The sequence below is a fragment of the Ascaphus truei genome, unplaced genomic scaffold (genome assembly GCF_040206685.1).
Source record: "Ascaphus truei isolate aAscTru1 unplaced genomic scaffold, aAscTru1.hap1 HAP1_SCAFFOLD_819, whole genome shotgun sequence".
Lineage (NCBI taxonomy): Eukaryota > Metazoa > Chordata > Amphibia > Anura > Ascaphidae > Ascaphus > Ascaphus truei.
In genome coordinates this window covers 91,764-111,553 of record NW_027457155.1, presented here as the reverse complement: position 1 = coordinate 111,553, position 19,790 = coordinate 91,764, and the positions used below count along the sequence as shown (strand labels likewise).

The 19,790-nt window shown below is 52.3% G+C and overlaps 1 protein-coding gene across 7 annotated transcripts in view; it reads left to right on the top strand.

The window, feature by feature from the left end:
* The window catches only part of LOC142486332 (sulfotransferase 1C1-like), a 33,723-nt gene extending 14,428 nt beyond the window's left edge, over window positions 1-19,295 (top strand). Inside the window, exons 1-8 of one of the 7 annotated variants that reach the window (XM_075584952.1) lie at window positions 4,115-4,348; window positions 6,807-6,995; window positions 8,910-9,038; window positions 13,347-13,444; window positions 17,494-17,620; window positions 18,127-18,221; window positions 18,305-18,485; window positions 19,122-19,295. In XM_075584952.1, coding sequence (XP_075441067.1) covers window positions 6,824-6,995; window positions 8,910-9,038; window positions 13,347-13,444; window positions 17,494-17,620; window positions 18,127-18,221; window positions 18,305-18,485; window positions 19,122-19,261 — 942 coding nt within the window. In that variant the 5' untranslated portion in view covers window positions 4,115-4,348; window positions 6,807-6,823 and the 3' untranslated portion in view covers window positions 19,262-19,295. Of the gene's footprint in view, window positions 1-4,114; window positions 4,510-6,309; window positions 6,558-6,806; window positions 6,996-8,909; window positions 9,039-13,346; window positions 13,445-17,493; window positions 17,621-18,126; window positions 18,222-18,304; window positions 18,486-19,121 lie in introns of those variants that run through there. The other 6 variants (XM_075584949.1, XM_075584948.1, XM_075584953.1 and 3 more) reach the window with 6 other exon arrangements.
* The last annotated feature ends 495 nt before the right edge of the window (window positions 19,296-19,790 follow it).

Genomic DNA, 19,790 nt, shown 5'->3' with positions numbered 1-19,790 from the left:
ACTGTAGCGTGTAGGATTCATACGTCAAAAACTGATCAGTTAGACGAGTGTGAGAACATCTCAGAAAGCCTAACGACAGGAGGATAAGCCCGGTGAGGTTCATAAAGCAGTACATGAAAGTTAGGCCCGGGGAAATGTCCTCATCTATCGGGATACATCCCCCTCACGAGGTATCAATTTCCGAGCGTGCTCAAACACTGCCTTGGAGCTGGGAGTATGGACCCCATGGCATTTGGGACGCACTCCTTCAGGACTGGGGTAGCAACATTTGTGGCAGAGGAGGGCTCTATGGCAGAGCAAATAAAAATAATTGGGAAGAGGAAAATCCAACTCATATAAGAGGTACATCAGGTCTGGCTGCGGGACATCATAAACGTAGGAAATGCTGCTAACATGCTTTTCTGTCTCCCTAGCAGGCATGAGAACCCAGGAGGTTTGACTCATAGGCCATTCACTCATGCATTGGGCCGGGGAAAAGGCCAGGATCCGTAGGTCCGGCCTTTGAATGGGTTTGGAAGAGAGGATGAATGTGCGATGGTTGGGGCGCAAAGGTTTGAGCTGGGAGGGATTGCGGCCCCTACTGGATGTTGCCCTAGCGAGCTATTATCAGGATGTATAGAACCCTCGGGGGTAACATGGACATCCACAAAAAACAGGAGATAAAAATACATCAAAACTCACGGGGTTTATCGTTACGCTAAAGGAAAACAAGAACTGGGAAAAACAAAATGGAGTCTGAAAGTGTGCACAGCTACAAGCAAAAGGCTAAGGGAACAAACAAGGAGAGGGGGCAAATAATGCTCAGGGAAATAACAGGACAAATCAAGGCTGCTGCAAGAATTGCAGTGCTACATGCAAAGAGCTATAGTAATAGGGGACAAATAATAAATATTATTATTATAATTATAATAAATAATAAACAGGGCAAATAGTGCAAGGGGAATACAAGACAACAAACAAGAAGATACCTGAAGATCTGGGAATAAAAAGGAACATGGAAAGTCGCAGCACTAGGAAAAAAGAGTAACCCAACTCCTGGGTAGAGTCCCAAGAATAGTTCGACAGCCTGCAGGTCCCAACTGGGCGATGGCGCCGGCTCTGTACTGGGTGCCAACGCTGCAAGGGGGCGCAAGCTTACAGTGATGGGGACAGGGGTTAAGCATCCATGGGACCAAGGGAGGCCAGCCTTTAGGACTGGTCAACAATCCCCACAATAGTAATTTTATGCTAAGGGCTGGCGGGCAGTTTAAGGGTTTTACCAAATGTTGTTGAAATAAAGCTGTGAAGTTTATTCGTACAAATTCGCTTACACACAGTGGAACACAAAATACAGACAAAAAGACACAGTCACTGGGGGGTCTGGGGTCAAAAACTAGACTTTCCTAGATGCAGGGAACTCTAAATAAGAGTTTTACCCTGACCGGGACTTAGCCTGGAATCTCCTGGTTCCCAAATCGGCGTGAAGTTTCATACGCCCCCTCTCCCTTCTCTTCTGAGAACTTGGACTTTCTTGACCGCGGGTTATCCCAAATCACATGGAATTCAAACCGGCTGCAAGTCCCAGCCGCGTCCGCTACGTTCGATAATGAGAACTTGGCCGCTAAAAGTCGGGACTTGGTCTGGCAGGCGGGCGCTTTTCTGGCTCGAAATCGAAGCCGGTTGCTCTGCTATTCGTGCAAGAGCAACTTTGAAAAGCCTGGAGCTCTCACATCTCATTGGCTCACAGATTCTTTATAGTATTCTGAGTTTTATTCACAAAGCTCAGCAGCCAATCATCGCGTGGGAACTTTCCCAGCAGCCAATCAGAGCCAAGCCGGCTAGAAAAGCCGGGTCGGCGGGAAATCTGAAATTGCTAAGGGACATGCGCAAGCCTGGCACCTCTCTCCCTGGCTACCTCAATGCCCCCCACTGGGACAGGCTCCTCCAGGTCTGGCAGAGCAAATGGCAGCCCGGATGACTGCCATTATTCCCCTGACCTGAGTACTTGAGCCCTTCCCGGCTGCCCAATTGTTCTTCACACCTCTGGCATCTCTGGCTACTTTGAACTCCGATGTCCAGCAGAGTTACCGGCACCTATGGGTTAGCCCGGGCAGTCTGGGCATCGGTTCCGAAAGTTCCAGCACATTACATTATAGTACAATACAGAACCTTAATAAAGTGTGGGTTTAATACACTCCTACGTCTCTGGGTGTGGGGAATAGAATAAGAAAGATGTGCTTTTATTCCTATCAGCTTATTCCCCATCATACACTATCTTTTGGGACTTAATCTGGACTCTGAGAGTCCCTCCTCAACCTTATATGCAGTTGGGGCACCCAAAAACCCAATACAGGTTCTGGGTCACCCCCTTAACTTACGGATCCCCTCAGCTACAGGGACACTTGTTCATCCCTGTGTCCCATTCACCTTTCTGGGCTATGCTGAAGCAGGGAACCCTAGTGGTGAGTCGCACTTGCGTTTTCAAGGGGAGATATTGCCGGGACAATGTGTCTACATGTATCCGGGAATCAGGCATGATTCCCGGGTACATTTATAGGGGAACCGACAACTCCGGACCCCGACTACCTAGGCACATTCTGACAATTCCTCCGCAAAATCCCCCTTGAAACTCATGCCCTAGCAATCCCGGAAAGGTAAAAACACAACAAATACTTTTATTACATACAGCATGTGGAAACAGGACACTGATTCTGGGCCCAAGAGCTAACTCTCTTAGACCCTTATACACGGATCAGGGGTAACCAGAACGGGCTTAACCTTTATTTGAGAGCCTGGTTACCCCCTACCAATACAGACCTTTTCTTCTACTTAAGGTGCGGCCTCGTTCATGCCAGGTGGGCTGAAGGTGACATTATACTCAGCCTTTGTGCACCTTTAAGGCTCATTCTATGTGGATGCACCTGTGTGACACCTGATATACAGGCCCAAGAATGCTGTACAGCTGCAGTCCCCCAGAGGGACAAAGTGAAAGTGTGGCCGCCTTATAGTAAGAATTCATTAACCCCTCCACTGCCAGAAAGGCCTGCAGCACATTGCCTCTGGTGGGGAAGGGGTTAAGAGACCAGTGACATTGATTATTTTCATTATAATCACACTCTAAGTGTGTCAAACCCCCTCTTCCGTACAGTGTATATCAAATAAAAACAATGCTTTAACCCAGGCCGTGCAATACGGCAGGCATAATAAACTCATAGGGGGTCCATGTTAAACTGGATCAAAGGCACAAAAAGGTCACACGGTGCTCATGTGCATGTCATTACCCAGAATCCCTGGCTGCAGTGGAAGCACGGTATGCTAAGAGATAATGGGGAAAGGCAGGGCTGCAGACCTGTCTGGGACGCGTGAATGTGCTCACACGTGGGATGTGGGGAGAGATAAAGATATAAAGTCAGACAGAGCTTGGGAAAAAGATTGCAAACAGATAGTGAAGGAGAGCGATTGGGCCCTCCTTTGTACACAAACAAGGAGGGGAGAGATGGGAACAGGAGCTGGGAGAATCATCGCCCCCTCACCCCGACTTATCTGTGCCACTTTCTTAGGCTGCGTCCATAGAAGGGCAGACCGCGCTGACGCGTCCGCACGCTGCGCGATCAGACTGCCTAAAGCAGTGATTGTGTCTATACAGCGTGCGGGCGCGCGGAAGTGGGAGCGGGCACGCAATGCGTCAGTCAAAACTGATTTTTCGCGCGATCGGGCGGTCACGTGAGCGGTTTGCCCAATGAGGGCGAACCAACTCCGTGACGTCACTGGCCCGCCCCTAGACACGCCCACGGACGGCGCGCGCCTCCTCACTCCGCACGGCTGCTGTGTCTATGGACGCAGCCTTAGGGGTCAAGATCAGAGACCGAGAGGAGGGGCGAGACTGGCAGAGATAGAAAGAGAATTAGGGCTATGCTGTGAGCAGGGATATTGGGGGAGGGAGAGAGGAAATATATGGGGGGGGGGGAGATGGATAGAAACGTAAGGAGAGAGGAGGAGGGATCCATACAGAGAGAGAGGAGGGATCCATACAGAGAGAGGAGGAGCGATCCATACAGAGAGAGAGGAGGGATCCATACAGAGAGAGAGGGGGGATCCATACAGAGAGAGAGGGGGATCCATACAGAGAGAGGAGGAGGGGTCCATACAGAGAGAGAGGAGGGGTCCATACAGAGAGAGGAGGGATCCATACAGAGAGAGAGGAGGGATCCATACAGAGAGAGAGGAGGGATCCATACAGAGAGAGAGGAGGGATCCATACAGGGAGAGAGGAGGGGTCAAGAAGACAGGAAAAGTTGAGAAACAAAAGTATTAGAGAAGCGATCAAAGACCGCAAAGAGAAAAATAAAGGGAGACAGAGAGAGAAAAGGTATAAATAAGGATGGGAGAAATGAGAGAGTGTGGAGACTCATAGGAGAAATCCGAGACAGGCAGAGAAAACACAGGAGAGGGAGAGAGAGACAGAGAGTCAGGGAGAGAGACAGAGAGTCAGGGAGAAAGGAGACGGTAATCCTGAGACACTCCTGCCAGGTAAAGTAACAGCTCTTTAAGTGTGTGTGACTAACAACCTTTTACCTACAGCAGGCACCTGCAGAGCATCTCACCGCTCTTTCCTTGCACGCACCGAGACCGTCAAATGTGTGCGGGGGCCAGTGCAGGAATAGCGTGGGGTGATCCCCCATTATAATGGGGTTCTTATATACCGGTACATTGTATATGATGTGTAGATGGTCAGTTTTGTGACATTGTATATAGAGGAAGTGTAGAGGTGTCAGTTTGTGACTTTTGTACCTTTTGTACTGTATATGGATGATGTGTAAGGCTGCGCTTATAGTGCCGGCGACAGCGACGTGGCGTCAAAACAAATGCATTGCCGCCGACGTGTGCGCTTATAGTAAGCGCAACGGCTTGGTCACGATCGCTGGAAGTCATCTCAATTTGATTTCTCCAGCGACCGCAGCCTGACGTCACCGTCGCGTCGCGGCACTATAAGCGTAGCCTTAGGGGTGTACGTTTGTGACTGTTGCAGGGACAACAAAACGATATGTGGGTTTGTCTGAATATAGGTGTCATGATAATATCATGAGATATTATGTATTTTGGTCAATCTGGTGCTTCAGGGGTTAATTGGCTACAGTAAAAATACAATATATATATTGGGTTTATGACAGGCCTAGGCTTGTCACGGTTGGCTGCTGGGTTTCAAACAGAACTTAACTGGTGGGGTATCCTGTATGGCCCACTTAAAAAGGGCCAGATGAGTTGTATATTGCTGAAAGAGTCTCGAGATCAGGGCAGTTGTCTGGCAGAGGTGGGAATAAAATATTGCCCCTGTGACAACTTTCTAAACATGATCCTTTAGAGCCATCTTCAAGGGCATTCTCTGGAGGGTTCTGCAAGGTTCAAGGGGTGTGATTAAGAAAGTATTAAACCAAAGAGTGTGTTTATTAAAAATGAGAATATCATGTGATGTCATCTCCTCTGCATAATAAGAGTTACAAATCTGTAATTGTGTCACAGAATGCCATGTTCTGACATCACACACACTGGATGTTCTGACATCACACACTATGTTTAACAGGAACTGGGGGACTGATATTCCTTTGTCACTCAGGTTTAGTGATCAGACGGTCATATTTAGTCTCGTTGCGTCTGCCATGAATGCCTGAATGTATTGATGTGATTCACGTGTGTCTAAGAATTAGTTAACGAAAGTTATCAGTACATTTAGGTATTGACGAGGAGTAATCCTTTTTTCTGTAATCTAAGCACTGTATTTGTATATATATTAAAACATGTAATAAGTAATGTTTTGGGCTCTGAATGAACTGTTGCACGCTCTGGAGAGAGTATTTACGTTTTCGGACACATTTTGCTACAACGGATTTTTGTATGTTAACGTGCATGTTTTTTTCTATAATAAAAGGGACCTGGGACCCTCGCAAATATTCATTTGACATCTCTTATTTGCGAAGGTGAAGGGTGGGGAAGCTTGCGGGTTGTGGATTAACCTTTATACTTTAGGGGAGATATTGTCTATTTGAGGGACCTCTGCGGAGGTGAAAAGTGGGAACGCTTGCAAGCGTGAGTATTAACCCTTGTCCCGTATGCAGGTCACGTGCTCACAGACGTGCCGTACGTGACAATAGGCTTTTTATTTAGCCTCAAAAAAGGTGGAACAAAACAGCGCTTATCTTAAGCATATAAACGGTTAACAAAAACAGTAGTCCTTGATAGGGACATTGCCCTTTGCCCAGCAAAGTGAAGTCCATGATACGCAACAGCTCCAATAGAAACAGACCTTATTGCAGGCGTTTCTCTCTCCAGCATTTGCCTGTGCTTCAGTCTGGTATAGGTAAAAGGTGGACTCACATGACTCCTTGTTTGGAACGGTCTTGGCTGCACCCCATGCACTGTCCATAAAACAATGTATTCTCCTTCCAAGCAGGATGAAAAGCCGGCAGCCCTGTGGACTAATGTTGGATTTATTTAAGGAGCATACATTGCTGTGTGGTTCAGACAGGACCCCAGAGCACTGAGCGCTACAGACTTTTTTTTAAGACCCTATAACGAGCCAGGTGAGTGGGCTAATCAAGTCCGCCGGTCCTCGGACTGAGATTTAACCTGCTCGGTGCTGTGCTCAACCTTTAAACATAGGTCTCCCATGCATAGCAATCAGATAGGGAACCCACCCTGTCACAGGGACATTGTACATGGAGTGTAGAGGTGTTGGTTTGTGACATTGTATTTGATGATGTGTAAGGGGTGTCAGACTGTTACATTGTACAATATTAATTGCTGAGATGATCTGAATTCTCCCACACCAGGTTTTTCTTCCTCTAGGATGGATCCCGCGGTTCAGGAGCAGATCTCCCGGACGATGGAGACGTTTTCAGCTGACATGGGGCATATTGACGGGGTCCAATTGCCCCAGAGAACCTGTGACAACTGGGACTTAATACACAACTTCCAGGCCCGTGACGATGACATCCTGATTGTGACGTACCCCAAAGCAGGTGAGAGACACAGGGGAGGCTACTCTGGAGCTCCGAAACTGGCCATTTTGGCTCGACATCTGGGCTCTTCAACTGGCCACCCATGAAGGACCTTGATGTGACCCTTGGACTCTCTGCTAAGGTCACACTAGCTGCGTAGGCCGCTAAGTTCAGGTTTTCACCGCTGAAACTCACATGTAAGTTAAAGATAATGGAAATATATATAATGTTCCAGTTCTTAAATCTATGTAAAATGACATTACAATAAGCTTGTGGCCCGTCTACTCCCAGATGTTTTCTGATCGGGTCCCTGTGGAGAACTAGCTGAAGAGCCGCGGGGAGCGGCGGCGTCGTGAGGAGTCTCCCGGCATTCTCGTGCAACTTCCGTGTCTCCCCCTCCAACTCCCGTGAAAATAGCTGTGCGGCGTAAAATGACGCCGCATTGCCTGACAACAGGACGCTACGTGACGTCACGCAGCTTCAAGTTGTCATGGCAACATAATGCCGCGTGACGTCACGTAGCGTCGCATTGTCATGACATCGCGGCGTCAAATTAAGCCATTTCCATGGGATTTTGCAGGGGGAGACACAGGGCTTGCAGGAGAATGCTGGTAGATGGCGCACCACGCCGCCGAACCCCACCTCCGCAAGTACTCGACAGTGGGCAAAATGCACTCGCCCCAGGCGAGGGGGCGAGTGCATGTGTAGAGCCCTGCATATACATACACACATATAGTGACAAACGGCTCCCTTACATAGCGTTGCCGTCTGTCCGGACTCTTTATGACACAGTCTAATAGGATTAACAAACAGAACACTTAGCTCAATATTGTATCATTCAGGCTTCGGCCTGTTTTTATTCCGTCCCAGTATGGGGACTGCAACGTTAACAGATATATAAATATTTGAGGAACTCCGTCCTTACCTTCAGTGGTTTATGCTGCATAATAATGACACGCAGTATAATTCAGGCACACTGTCATTTTAAGGAAAAACCAAAGCATAAAATGAACCCTACTCCACGGTATGGAGGCTAACTATACAACAATGTCTAACTAACACGCTGGCTGTCTCCAGTTTCCAGTTTTAAATAAAGCACATTGTACCATACAATAGGAATAATAAACTGTCCTTATCTGTAGTTGTGGGAACTCGGTCCCAAGCGAGTATATTTATTTATACACCAGCTAAACTTGAAAAAGGCAGTTGTATCTGCCGAAACGTCACATCGAAAATTGGCTGAATAAATAGTTTTGCAGAAATCCGTAGTGCTCCGCTTCCATTTTGCTTTACCCCATAGTTGCACAGAATACCATTGTTTCTCCTGCTGCAAAGGATTCTGGGTAAAGATTTGCAAATGGACGCTCGCTGTGCTTCACTTTTGCCTTGTTATCCACTTTAACGTGGATCCTGTTACATAACACCGCTTCCACAGCACAGCCGGGGTTAAAGAAGTGCATGGCCAGCAGCCCTTCTCACAGACAGCTCTGGTCACCTCTCTCCAATAACGCCCCCCCCCCACCCCCTTCCCCAGGAGATTTGCGCAGTAACAACACGATCCGGATAATCCGGGGTGAAAAAAAAGAAACGTGAAATTGATAGGTGAAAGACTTTAATCACACCCGGGAGGCTTCCACGCCACATACCACGTTAATCACACCCGGGAGGCTCCCACGCCACATACCACGTTAATCACAGCCTGGCTCGTTTCCAAAAGAGTTATATTATAAGGACTGAGTGACCCGGCTAAAAGGTCCGTTTGTTCCCGTGGGATAAAATAGACCCGATCAGAGTTTGGCATCTGTGTACGGGGGCACCGAGCTGGGGGTTATCGTAGAGAAGTGAAATTCGGCCCATTGGCTAATTAATGTTCCAGCTTTAATTAATGAGCCAGTCACCCCCCTCCTGACTTTACCCGCTTTACTATGTCTGCAGGGACCACGTGGATGCAGGAGGTCGTGGACATGGTGATGCATGAGGCGGATGTGGAGAAGTGTATGCAGGCGCCATGCTTTGTCCGGGTGCCGTTTATAGAACTGGTTCCCCCAGCACCCATGCTGTCAGGTAACTGGTAACAGACCCCAACTGTAATATAATACACCCCCATCTGTGTCACTCGTAGCCACAATGTATCATAGTCTATTATCTCAACTGATCTAACCAGTGTATAGACTGAGAGACAGACACACGGCATGGGGTTGCTTACACACGATCAGAATTGCCATTGCTTTACGTTGTGTTCCATATTTGGGGGTTGAGGCCTTACTTCCCATGCCGGCCTCATTTGCATATCGGCACGTACCTGTCCCACTTTAGCCGTGTATATTGTCCAAGTTTTCATAGTATGGGTAAACCTTTCTGCATAAGTGCCACCATACATCTTCCTGAGCACCCACTGCCACATTCTTGCCATTTTAAGGCAGTGAGATAAGGATTTGAGGGAAATATATATATATATATATATATATATATATATATATATATATATCTACTATATATTTCTGAAAGTGTCCTATGTGTCGTTGTCTGTATGTATGTGTCTCCCTGTGTCCCTCAGGCCAATGAGATTGCTCCCTTGGCCCGCCCGCCCGCCCCCGCACACCTCTCATTGGCCTGAGGCGGGGACACACACACACACACACACCGCACCTCCTCCTCTCCCCGGGTCTCCCGCTTTCCCGAGCTTTTTCCTCCTCCCCCAGACACCCCCACACCCCCCCCCCCCCGGCGCTGTTACAGTCAGCGGGGGAGCGGAGCGAGCGCCCGGGACACAGCGGGGGACTCTCACCACCCATAGGCCACTCCCTCATCCGGCGCTCTCCCTCACCCCCCCCCCCCCCCCCACAGAGCACGCGGCTCTCCCTCACCCCCCCCCCCCCCCCACAGAGCACACGGCTCTCCCTCACCCCCCCCCCCCCCCCACAGAGCACGTGGCTCTCCCTCACCCCCCACCCGCTCTCCCTCACCCGCTCTCCCTCACCCCCCCCCCCCCACACACACACAGAGCACGCGGCTCTCCCCTCACACAGGCCGCTCCTCCGGCTGTCTCCACCTCTCCTCTGGCTGTCTCCGCCTCTCCTCCGGCTGTCTCCGCCTCTCCCCGCGAGAGGCACAGCACCTCCTCACCGGAGCGTCTCAGCCTCGCCGCGGAGGAGCCCGAGGTGGAGGAGGAGGGCAGCCGGGACCCGGAGGAACAGGAGCGCGGCCGTGTGCAAGGTGAGGAAACGCAGGGGAATGGGTTATTTACTGCGTCCCTGACTCCCCCTGCCCTTTGCCCCCCCTGCCCTCCCTCCCCCTGCCCTTTGCCCCCCCTGCACTCCCTCCCCCTGCCCTTTGCCCCCCCTGCCCTCCCTCTGCCCTTGCCCCCTGCCCTCCCTCCACCTGCCCTTTGCCCCCTGCCCTCCCTCCCTTTGCCCCCCTGCCCTCCCTCCCCCTGCCCTTTTCCCCCCTGTCCTCCCTCCCCTGCCCTCCCTCCCCCTGCCCTTTTCCCCTTTGCCCCCCTGCCCTTTGCCCCCCTGCCCTCTTGCCCCCCTGCCCTCTTGCCCCCTCCCTCCCTGCCCTCTTGCCCCCTCCCTCCCTGCCCTCTTGCCCCCCCTGCCCTTTTCCCCCCTCCCTCCCTGCCCTCTTGCCCCCCTGCCCTCTTGCCCCTCTGCCCTCTTGCCCCCCTGCCCTTTTCCCCCCTCCCTCCCTGCCCTCTTGCCGCCCCTGCCCTTTGCCCCCTCCCTCCCTGCCCTCTTGCCCCCCTGCCCCTCCCTGCCCTTTGGCCCCCCCGCCTCTCCCTGCCCTTTGTCCCCCCTGCCCCTCCCTGCCTTTTGGCCCCCCCGCCCCTTCCTGCCCTTTGGCCCCCCCGCCCCTCCCTGCCCTTTGGCCCCCCCGCCCCTCCCTGCCCTTTGGCCCCCCCGCCCCTCCCTGCCCTTTGCCACCCCTGCCCCTCCCTGCCCTTTGGCACACCCGCCCCTCCCTGCTCTTTGGCACCCCCGCCCCTCCCTGCCCTTTGGCACCCCTGCCCCTCCCTGCCCTTTTGCCCCTCCCTGCCCTTTTGCCCCTCCCTGCCCTTTTGCCCCTCCCTGCCCTTTTGCCCCTCCCTGTCCTTAGCCCCCCCGCCCCTCTCTGCCCTTTGGCCCCCCACCCCTCCCTGCCCTCTTGCCCCCCCTGCCCTTTGCCTCCCTCCCTGCCCTCTTGCCCTCCCTGCCCTCTTGCCCCCCTGCCCTTTGCCCCCCTCCCTGCCCTCTTGCCCCTCCCTGCCCTTTGGCCCCCCCACCCCTCCCTGCCCTTTGGCCCCCCCGCCCCTCCCTGCCCTCTTACCCCCCTGCCCTTTGCCTCCCTCCCTGCCCTTTTCCCCCCTCCCTCCCTGCCCTCTTGCCCCCCTGCCCTCTTGCCCCTCCCTGCCCTTTGGCCCCCCCGCCCCTCCCTGCCCTTTGTCCCCCCCCCGCCCCTCCCTGCCCTTTGGCCCCCCCGCCCCTCCCTGCCCTTTGCCCCCCGCGCCCCTCCCTGCCCTATGGCCCCCCGCCCCTCCCTGCCCTTTGCCCCCCCGCCCCTCCCTGCCCTTTGGCACACCTGCCCCTCCCTGCTCTTTGGCACCCCCACCCCTCCCTGCCCTTTGGCACCCCCGCCCCTCCCTGCCCTTTTGCCCCTCCCTGCCCTTTTGCCCCTCCCTGCCCTTTTGCCCCTCCCTGTCCTTAGCCCCCCCGCCCCCTGCCCCTCCCTGCCCTCTTGCCCCCCCTGCCGTTTGCCTCCCTCCCTGCCCTCTTGCCCCCCCTGCCCTTTGCCCCCCTCCCTCCCTGCCCTCTTGCCCCCCTGCCCTCCCTGCCCTCTTACCCCCCTGCCCTCTTGCCCCTCCCTGCCCTCTTGCCCCTCCCTGCCCTCTTGCACCTCCCTGTCCTTAGCCCCCCCTGCCCTCTTGCCCCTCCCTGCCCTCTTGCCCCTCTCTGCCCTCTTGCACCTCCCTGTCCTTAGCCCCCCCGCCCCTCCCTTCCCTTTGCCCCTCCCTTCCCTTTGCCCCTCCCTGCCCTTTGCCTCCCAACCCCTCCCTGCCCTTTGCCCCCCCCCCCACCCCTCCCTGCCTTTTGCCCCCCCACCCCTCCCTGCCCTTTGCCCCCCCCGCCCCGCCCTTTGCCCCCCCCACCCCTCCCTGCCCTTTGCCCCCCGCCCCTCCCTGCCTTTTGCCTACCCCTCCCTGCCCTTTGCCCCCCCCGCCCCTCGCCCCCCCACCCTGCCCTTTGCCCCCCCACCCCTCCCTGCCCTTTCCCCCCCACCCCTCCCTGCCCTTTGCCCCCCCTGCCCCTCCCTGCCCTTTGCCCCCCCGCCCCTCCCTGCCCTTTGCCACCCCCGCCCCTTCCTGCCCTTTGCCCCCCCACCCCTCCCTGCCCTTTGCCCCCCCACCCCTCCCTGCCCTTTGCCCCCCCCACCCCTCCCTGCCCTTTGCCCCCCCTGCCCCTTCCTGCCCTTTGCCCCTCCCTGCCCTTTGCCCCTCCCTGCCCTTTGCCCCCCTCCCTGCCCTTTGCCCCCCTCCCGCCCCTCCCTGCCCTTTGCCCCCCCCCGTGCCCTTTGCCCCTGGCCCCTCCCTGCCCTTTGCCCCCCCCCCACCCCTCCCTGCCCTTTGCCCCCCCCGCCCCTCCCTGCCCTTTGCCCCTTCACCCTTCCCTGCCCTTTGTCCCCCCCTGCCCTTGGCCCCCCCTGCCCTGCCCTTTGCCCCCTTGCCCTTTGCCCTCCCCGCCCCTTGGCCCCCCGCCCTTCAACGCCCCTCCCCCCCCCGCCCTTCCACTTCATGCCCCCTGCCTTTCCACGCCCGGGCAACGCCAGGTATATCAGCTAGTATATATATATATAAGACAAAAAGAAGAAAAAGCACCCGATCTGTGTGTATTAACGTAAATAAAATGTAATAAAACATGGACATCACGATTCAAAACTCACAAAATTCCAAATATAAAAAGCATTGTTTGAGTAATACTCATGCTCCGACCCGTCGTGCGTTGCCGCCACGGCGCCTCTGCTCCACTGGGTATGCTCCGGACTGACGTCACGCCTCTCTAGATGGTGTTACACCTTGGAGGTTCCTCCGGCAACTCCCGTCTCTTGGCTGTAAGTTCCCTTTGTGGTGTAGAGTCCCAATACACAGGAACAGGGTTTGGCTTCACTCTCACAACTGGCACTAATTCTGAGCACTTGTAAAATGGAACGTCCCTACGCGTTTCTTCAAACTAAGCTAATTTCTCCAAGGGATAAAGGTTGGTAGGATCAGGGTGGTTTAAATATATCCACTGACCAATCCATGAAGTCTTCTTATAATTAATTTTATACACGATAATCAATTGAATTGTGCAAAACTGTATAATATAAATATATATATATTACTATCTTGTGTTTTAGGTATGGATCAGGCCATCACGATGGACTCCCCTCGAGTACTAAAAACCCACCTCCCATTGAAGCTGTTGCCCCCCTCCATCTGGGAGAAGAACAGCAAAGTAAGGGAGAGAAAGGGGAGGAGATAGAGAACAAGTGATTGTGAGACGAGGGGTGGGGGGGGGGGGGGGGTGAGAGAGGCACAGATCCAGAGGAGGGGAGGATGGAAAGTGAAGGGGAGGAGCAGTCAGGAAGGTGAATGGATACATCAACACATCATTGTTGAATGTGGATCAGTGAGCAGTGTGCACCAAGTCTGAAACCAGGAGAAGGCGTGAGCGTGATACAACCACTCCCCAAGTTTCATATAATCCTATTAATATATGTATGTTACTTAACGCCTCAGATTACTCCATATAACTGCTCCCTATAACTCCTCCTATTACTCCACATAACCTCCCTATAACTCCTCCTATTACCCCATATAACTGCTCCCTATAACCTCCTATTGCCCCATATAACCACTCCCTATAACCTCCTATTGCCCCATATAACCACTCCCTATAACCTCCTATTGCCCCATATAACCGCTCCCTATAACTCCTCCTATTGCCCCATATAACCCCTCCCTATAACTTGCATGACCAGTAAGCAGGTCCTATCAGTTGCCTCTGCTGGAGGGAGAAGGGCCTCAGTGGCTCTCTGTCCACACAGGAACATGGAAAAAACCTGCTACTTAAAAAGAGAATTTGCATAGGTAGTGTAAGGACCTGCTTACTGGTCATGCCTTGGCGTGGCTGCTTACTGGTCATGCCTTGGCGTGGCTGCTTACTGGTCATGCCTTGGCGTGGCTGCTTACTGGTCATGCCTTGGCGTGGCTGCTTACTGGTCATGCCTTGGCGTGGCTGCTTACTGGTCATGCCTTGGCGTGGCTGCTTACTGGTCATGCCTTGGCGTGGCTGCTTACTGGTCATGCCTTGGCGTGGCTGCTTACTGGTCATGCCTGGCGTGGCTGCTTACTGGTCATGCCTTGGCGTGGCTGCTTACTGGTCATGCCTGGCGTGGCTGCTTACTGGTCATGCCTGGCGTGGCTGCTTACTGGTTATGCCTTGGCGTGGCTGCTTACTGGTCATGCCTGGCGTGGCTGCTTACTGGTCATGCCTGGCGTGGCTGCTTACTGGTTATGCCTTGGCGTGGCTGCTTACTGGTCATGCCTGGCGTGGCTGCTTACTGGTCATGCCTTGGCGTGGCTGCTTACTGGTCATGCCTTGGCGTGGCTGCTTACTGGTCATGCCTTGGCGTGGCTGCTTACTGGTCATGCCTGGCGTGGCTGCTTACTGGTTATGCCTTGGCGTGGCTGCTTACTGGTCATGCCTGGCGTGGCTGCTTACTGGTCATGCCTGGCGTGGCTGCTTACTGGTCATGCCTTGGCGTGGCTGCTTACTGGTCATGCCTTGGCGTGGCTGCTTACTGGTCATGCCTTGGCGTGGCTGCTTACTGGTCATGCCTTGGCGTGGCTGCTACTGGTCATGCCTTGGCGTGGCTGCTTACTGGTCATGCCTTGGCGTGGCTGCTTACTGGTCATGCCTGGCGTGGCTGCTTACTGGTTATGCCTTGGCGTGGCTGCTTACTGGTCATGCCTGGCGTGGCTGCTTACTGGTCATGCCTGGCGTGGCTGCTTACTGGTTATGCCTTGGCGTGGCTGCTTACTGGTCATGCCTGGCGTGGCTGCTTACTGGTCATGCCTGGCGTGGCTGCTTACTGGTCATGCCTTGGCGTGGCTGCTACTGGTCATGCCTTGGCGTGGCTGCTTACTGGTCATGCCTTGGCGTGGCTGCTTACTGGTCATGCCTTGGCGTGGCTGCTTACTGGTCATGCCTTGGCGTGGCTGCTTACTGGTCATGCCTTGGCGTGGCTGCTTACTGGTCATGCCTTGGCGTGGCTGCTACTGGTCATGCCTTGGCGTGGCTGCTTACTGGTCATGCCTTGGCGTGGCTGCTTACTGGTCATGCCTGGCGTGGCTGCTTACTGGTCAAGCCTTGGCGTGGCTGCTTACTGGTCAAGCCTTGGCGTGGCTGCTTACTGGTCATGCCTTGGCGTGGCTGCTTACTGGTCATGCCTTGGCGTGGCTGCTTACTGGTCATGCCTTGGCGTGGCTGCTTACTGGTCATGCCTGGCGTGGCTGCTTACTGGTTATGCCTGGCGTGGCTGCTTACTGGTCATGCCTTGGCGTGGCTGCTTACTGGTCATGCCTTGGCGTGGCTGCAGGCTTATAACGGTTTGGCCAAAGGGTTTAACTAAATAACCCGTACTCCTGAGAATACTGACATTGACGTATTTAACTATATATTTTGTCACATTGGATGTAGCATTGGGTATTTTTGTCATTTGTTCTATACATTTGGTCACGCTCAGTAGCGCTCCTTTTGACAAATACTGTGTGTGTGTGTGTATATATATGTATTAGCAAATGGAAATACAACTGTATGCGCATTTGCATGTCTTAGGCTGGTCTGCAACCCCGCCTTTCACCATTATCATCCAGCACTTCCACTGCAGCAAGGGATTCTGGGAAATGACATGCAAATGAGCACACAGTGCCACATATATATATTGTGTATATATATATATATTGTGTGATATATATATATATATATATATATATATATATAATGTGTATATGTGTGAACAAAAAACAAACAGAAGCGCAAGCTCCATAGCATGTCACTGTTTAAACAAAAGAGTACAAGAGTACATTTATTAAATAACTGCAGCCCAAAGGAATTGCACTTACAGGATTAAAAAAAAGCAACCATACGTGGGAGAGAAATCTCTGTGTGAAGACATCAACAGGGGTGGGGGTGTCCAGGATAGGTAGGGTGCATCTAATCAGCTCACAGCAGCAACCAACTCCTGTCACAAGCTGGCGCCAGATCGCTATGGCTCTCAGTGCCTCCGCGTCCTCTGATCCTGCATAGATCAGTTACCAGCACTGAAATTCGGCTGCCTGGAACACAGGGGCGCCCAGGTTTGTTGTAATATTTAGTTAAGTTAAATGTTTGCTATTTTTAATTAAGTAATTATATTAGTTATAATATATTATATTTATATTATCACTTATTTCCACCTGAGCGCTACATATGTCTGTGTTGTTCTTTTTGTCATATATATATATATATATGTGTGTGTATGTGTATATGTGCGGTGGGTTCTGGGGTTAGAGCTTGCTGAGATTGTGTTTATTTATTTCTTTTATTGCTCCCTATACCTCCTCCTGTTACCCCATATAACCTCTCCCTATAACTCCTCCTATTACCCGATATAACCGCTCCCTATAACTCCTCCTATTACCCCATATAACCGCTCCCTATAACTCCTCCTATTACCCGATATAACTGCTCCCTATAACTCCTCCTATTACCCGATATAACTGCTCCCTATAACTCCTCCTATTACCCGATATAACTGCTCCCTATAACTCCTCCTATCACCCGATATAACCTCTCCCTATAACTCCTCCTATTACCCCATATAACCGCTCCCTATAACTCCTCCTATTACTCCAAATAACCGCTCCCTATAACTCCTCCTATTACCCCATATAACATCTCCCTATAACTCCTCCTGTTACCCCATATAACCTCTCCCTATAACTCCTCCTATTACCCGATATAACTTCTCCCTATAACTCCTCCTATTACCCCATATAACTTCTCCCTATAACTCCTCCTATTACCCCATATAACTTCTCCCTATAACTCCTCCTATTACCCCATATAACACCTCCCTATAACTCCTCCTATTACCCCATATAACCGCTCCCTATAACTCCTCCTATTACCACATATAACCGCTCCCTATAACTCCTCCTATTACCCCATATAACCTCTCCCTATAACTCTTCATATTACTCCATATAACCGCTCCCTATAACTCCTATTACCCCATATAACCGCTCCCTATAACTCCTCCTATTACTCCATATAACCGCTCCCTATAACTCCTATAACCCCATATAACCGCTCCCTATAACTCCTCCTATTACTCCATATAACCGCTCCCTATAACTCCTATTACCCCATATAACCGCTCCCTATAACTCCTCCTTTTGCTCCATATAACTTCTCCCTATAACTTCTCTTATTGCTCCATATATCTTCTCTCTCTCCAGGTTATATACGTTGCTAGGAATGCCAAAGACTGCCTGGTCTCGTACTTTCACTTCCATCGGATGAATAAGGGTCTGCCGGACCCCGGCAGCTGGGAGAGTTTCGTCTCAGCGTTCCTGACTGGAGATGGTGAGTCAGCGGCAGGTCTCACGTCAGCCTGAGTCACAGAGAGAAGGTAAAGTGACTATGGTGGAGGTGACACCGTGTGACGTCGGGGGTCAGACTGAATTACAGAGAGAAGGTAAAGTGACTATGGTGGAGGTGACACAGAGTGAGGTCGGGGGTCAGACTGAGTCACAGAGAGAAGGTAAAGTGACTATGGTGGAGGTGAAACAGAGTGAGGTCGGGGGTCAGACTGAGTCACAGAGAGAAGGTAAAGTGACTATAGTGGAGGTGACACCGTGTGAGGTCGGGGGTCAGACTGAGTCACAGAGAGAAGGTAAAGTGACTATGGTGGAGGTCACAAAGAGTGAGGTCTGGGTCAGCCTGAGTCACAGAGAGAAGGTAAAGTGACTATGGTGGAGGTGACACAGAGTGAGGTCGGGGGTCAGACTGAGTTAAAGTGGACTGATTTCTCCCAAGGCCACAGAGTCAGTGGCAGAGCAGGGTTGTAACACAGGGTCTCTCTCTCTCAGTGGCCTGGGGGAGTTGGTTTGACCATGTCATCGACTGGTGGAAAGCCAAAGACAGACACCAAATCCTGTATGTCTTCTATGAGGATATGATTGAGGTGAGGGGGGGGGTAACTGCAGCATGGAGGCGGGGAATTTAATTCAGGGGCTTCTGATTGGATCTTCCTTCCTCTCTGGACAGGACCTGAAGCGTGAGATCAGGAAGGTAATGAAGTTCCTGGGGAAGGATCTGTCGGAGGAAGTTCTGGAGAAGATCCACCGGCACACCACCTTCCAGGCCATGAAGGAGAACCCCATGGCCAATTACAGTTCCATTCCATCTGCTGTGTTTAACCAGTCTATCTCCCCCTTCATGAGGAAAGGTACACAGATACATTGCAATCAGCAGACGATAACAACAAAGTCCAGGTTTTTGATAACTGAGACTGCTCTTTCTTTAGGACTTAATCTATTCTACCAAAGGTGGGTGTGTATCTCTCTCTGTCTCTCTCACTCTACCTCGCTATAAAGATGTGTTCCCCATGCTGGGGAAGAGTTCAGCTTCATTCAAATGAAGGGGTATAACATTTTCTCCAATACGGGAAAGTCGGATTCATAGCATATTAAAAAGGGGCCGAAGTTTCCAGCTGTTCAGCGAATGTATACCAAAGACTGGAGGATTCTGGGTAATGGCATGTGTAAACGAGGACAATGGGTGTGTCACTATTACCATTCTACCCATGTGTATTTACCCTAGAGAGGTTTAGCCTGCTGCATTGCTCGGCTCGGCCTAGGCCAAAGGCAGCTACTTGGAATCGAAAAACCAGGACTGGATTATAATCACAGTCTCTACCTGGAGTTAGTGGACAGGGATAGAAGTGGCAGCCATTTTAAAAGCCCTTGAGTCTTACAAGCAGATAACCGCTGAATAAGCATACACATTCATGATGGTTTAGGAGACTGCATTGACCCTTTGTCAACACGCGTTGAAGTGACCCCCCAATCTCTCTGTGCTTTAGGGACGGTGGGGGACTGGAAGAACCACTTCTTGGTGGCTCAGAACGACGAGTTCGAGGAGGAATACAAGAGGAAGATGGAGGGGAGCGGGCTGAACTTCCGCACACAGCTCTCAGAGAATAGGATCGTGGGGCATTTCTAGGGGTTTGGATAGAATAAAGTCATTGGATTTACAACATGTGTCTTTTGTGACTTATTACGTAACATCCTTCAGGAACACATAGCTCTCACCCCCTCCTAATACACAGACATCAGGAACACATAGCTATCACCGCCTCCTAATACACAGACATCAGGGCCGGTGCTAGGTAGGGCGGCACATTTTTGGGGGCGGCGGAGGATGATGGCAGGAGCAGAAGGAAGCGGGCAGCGAGAGAAGAGCACAGCAGGAAGCGGGAGCAGAGCACAGCAGGAAGTGGGCAGCGGAGGGTAAGGCAGCGGGAGTAGAGCACAGCAGGAAGCGGGCAGTGCTGGGTAAGGCAGCGGGAGTAGAGCACAGCAGGCAGCGGGAGTAGAGCACAGCAGGCAGCGGGAGTAGAGCACAGCAGGAAGCGGGAGTAGAGCACAGCAGGCAGCGGGAGTAGAGTACAGCGGGCAGCGGGAGTAGAGCACAGCAGGAAGCGGGAGTAGAGCACAGCAGGAAGCGGGCAGAGGTAGTAGAGCACAGCGGG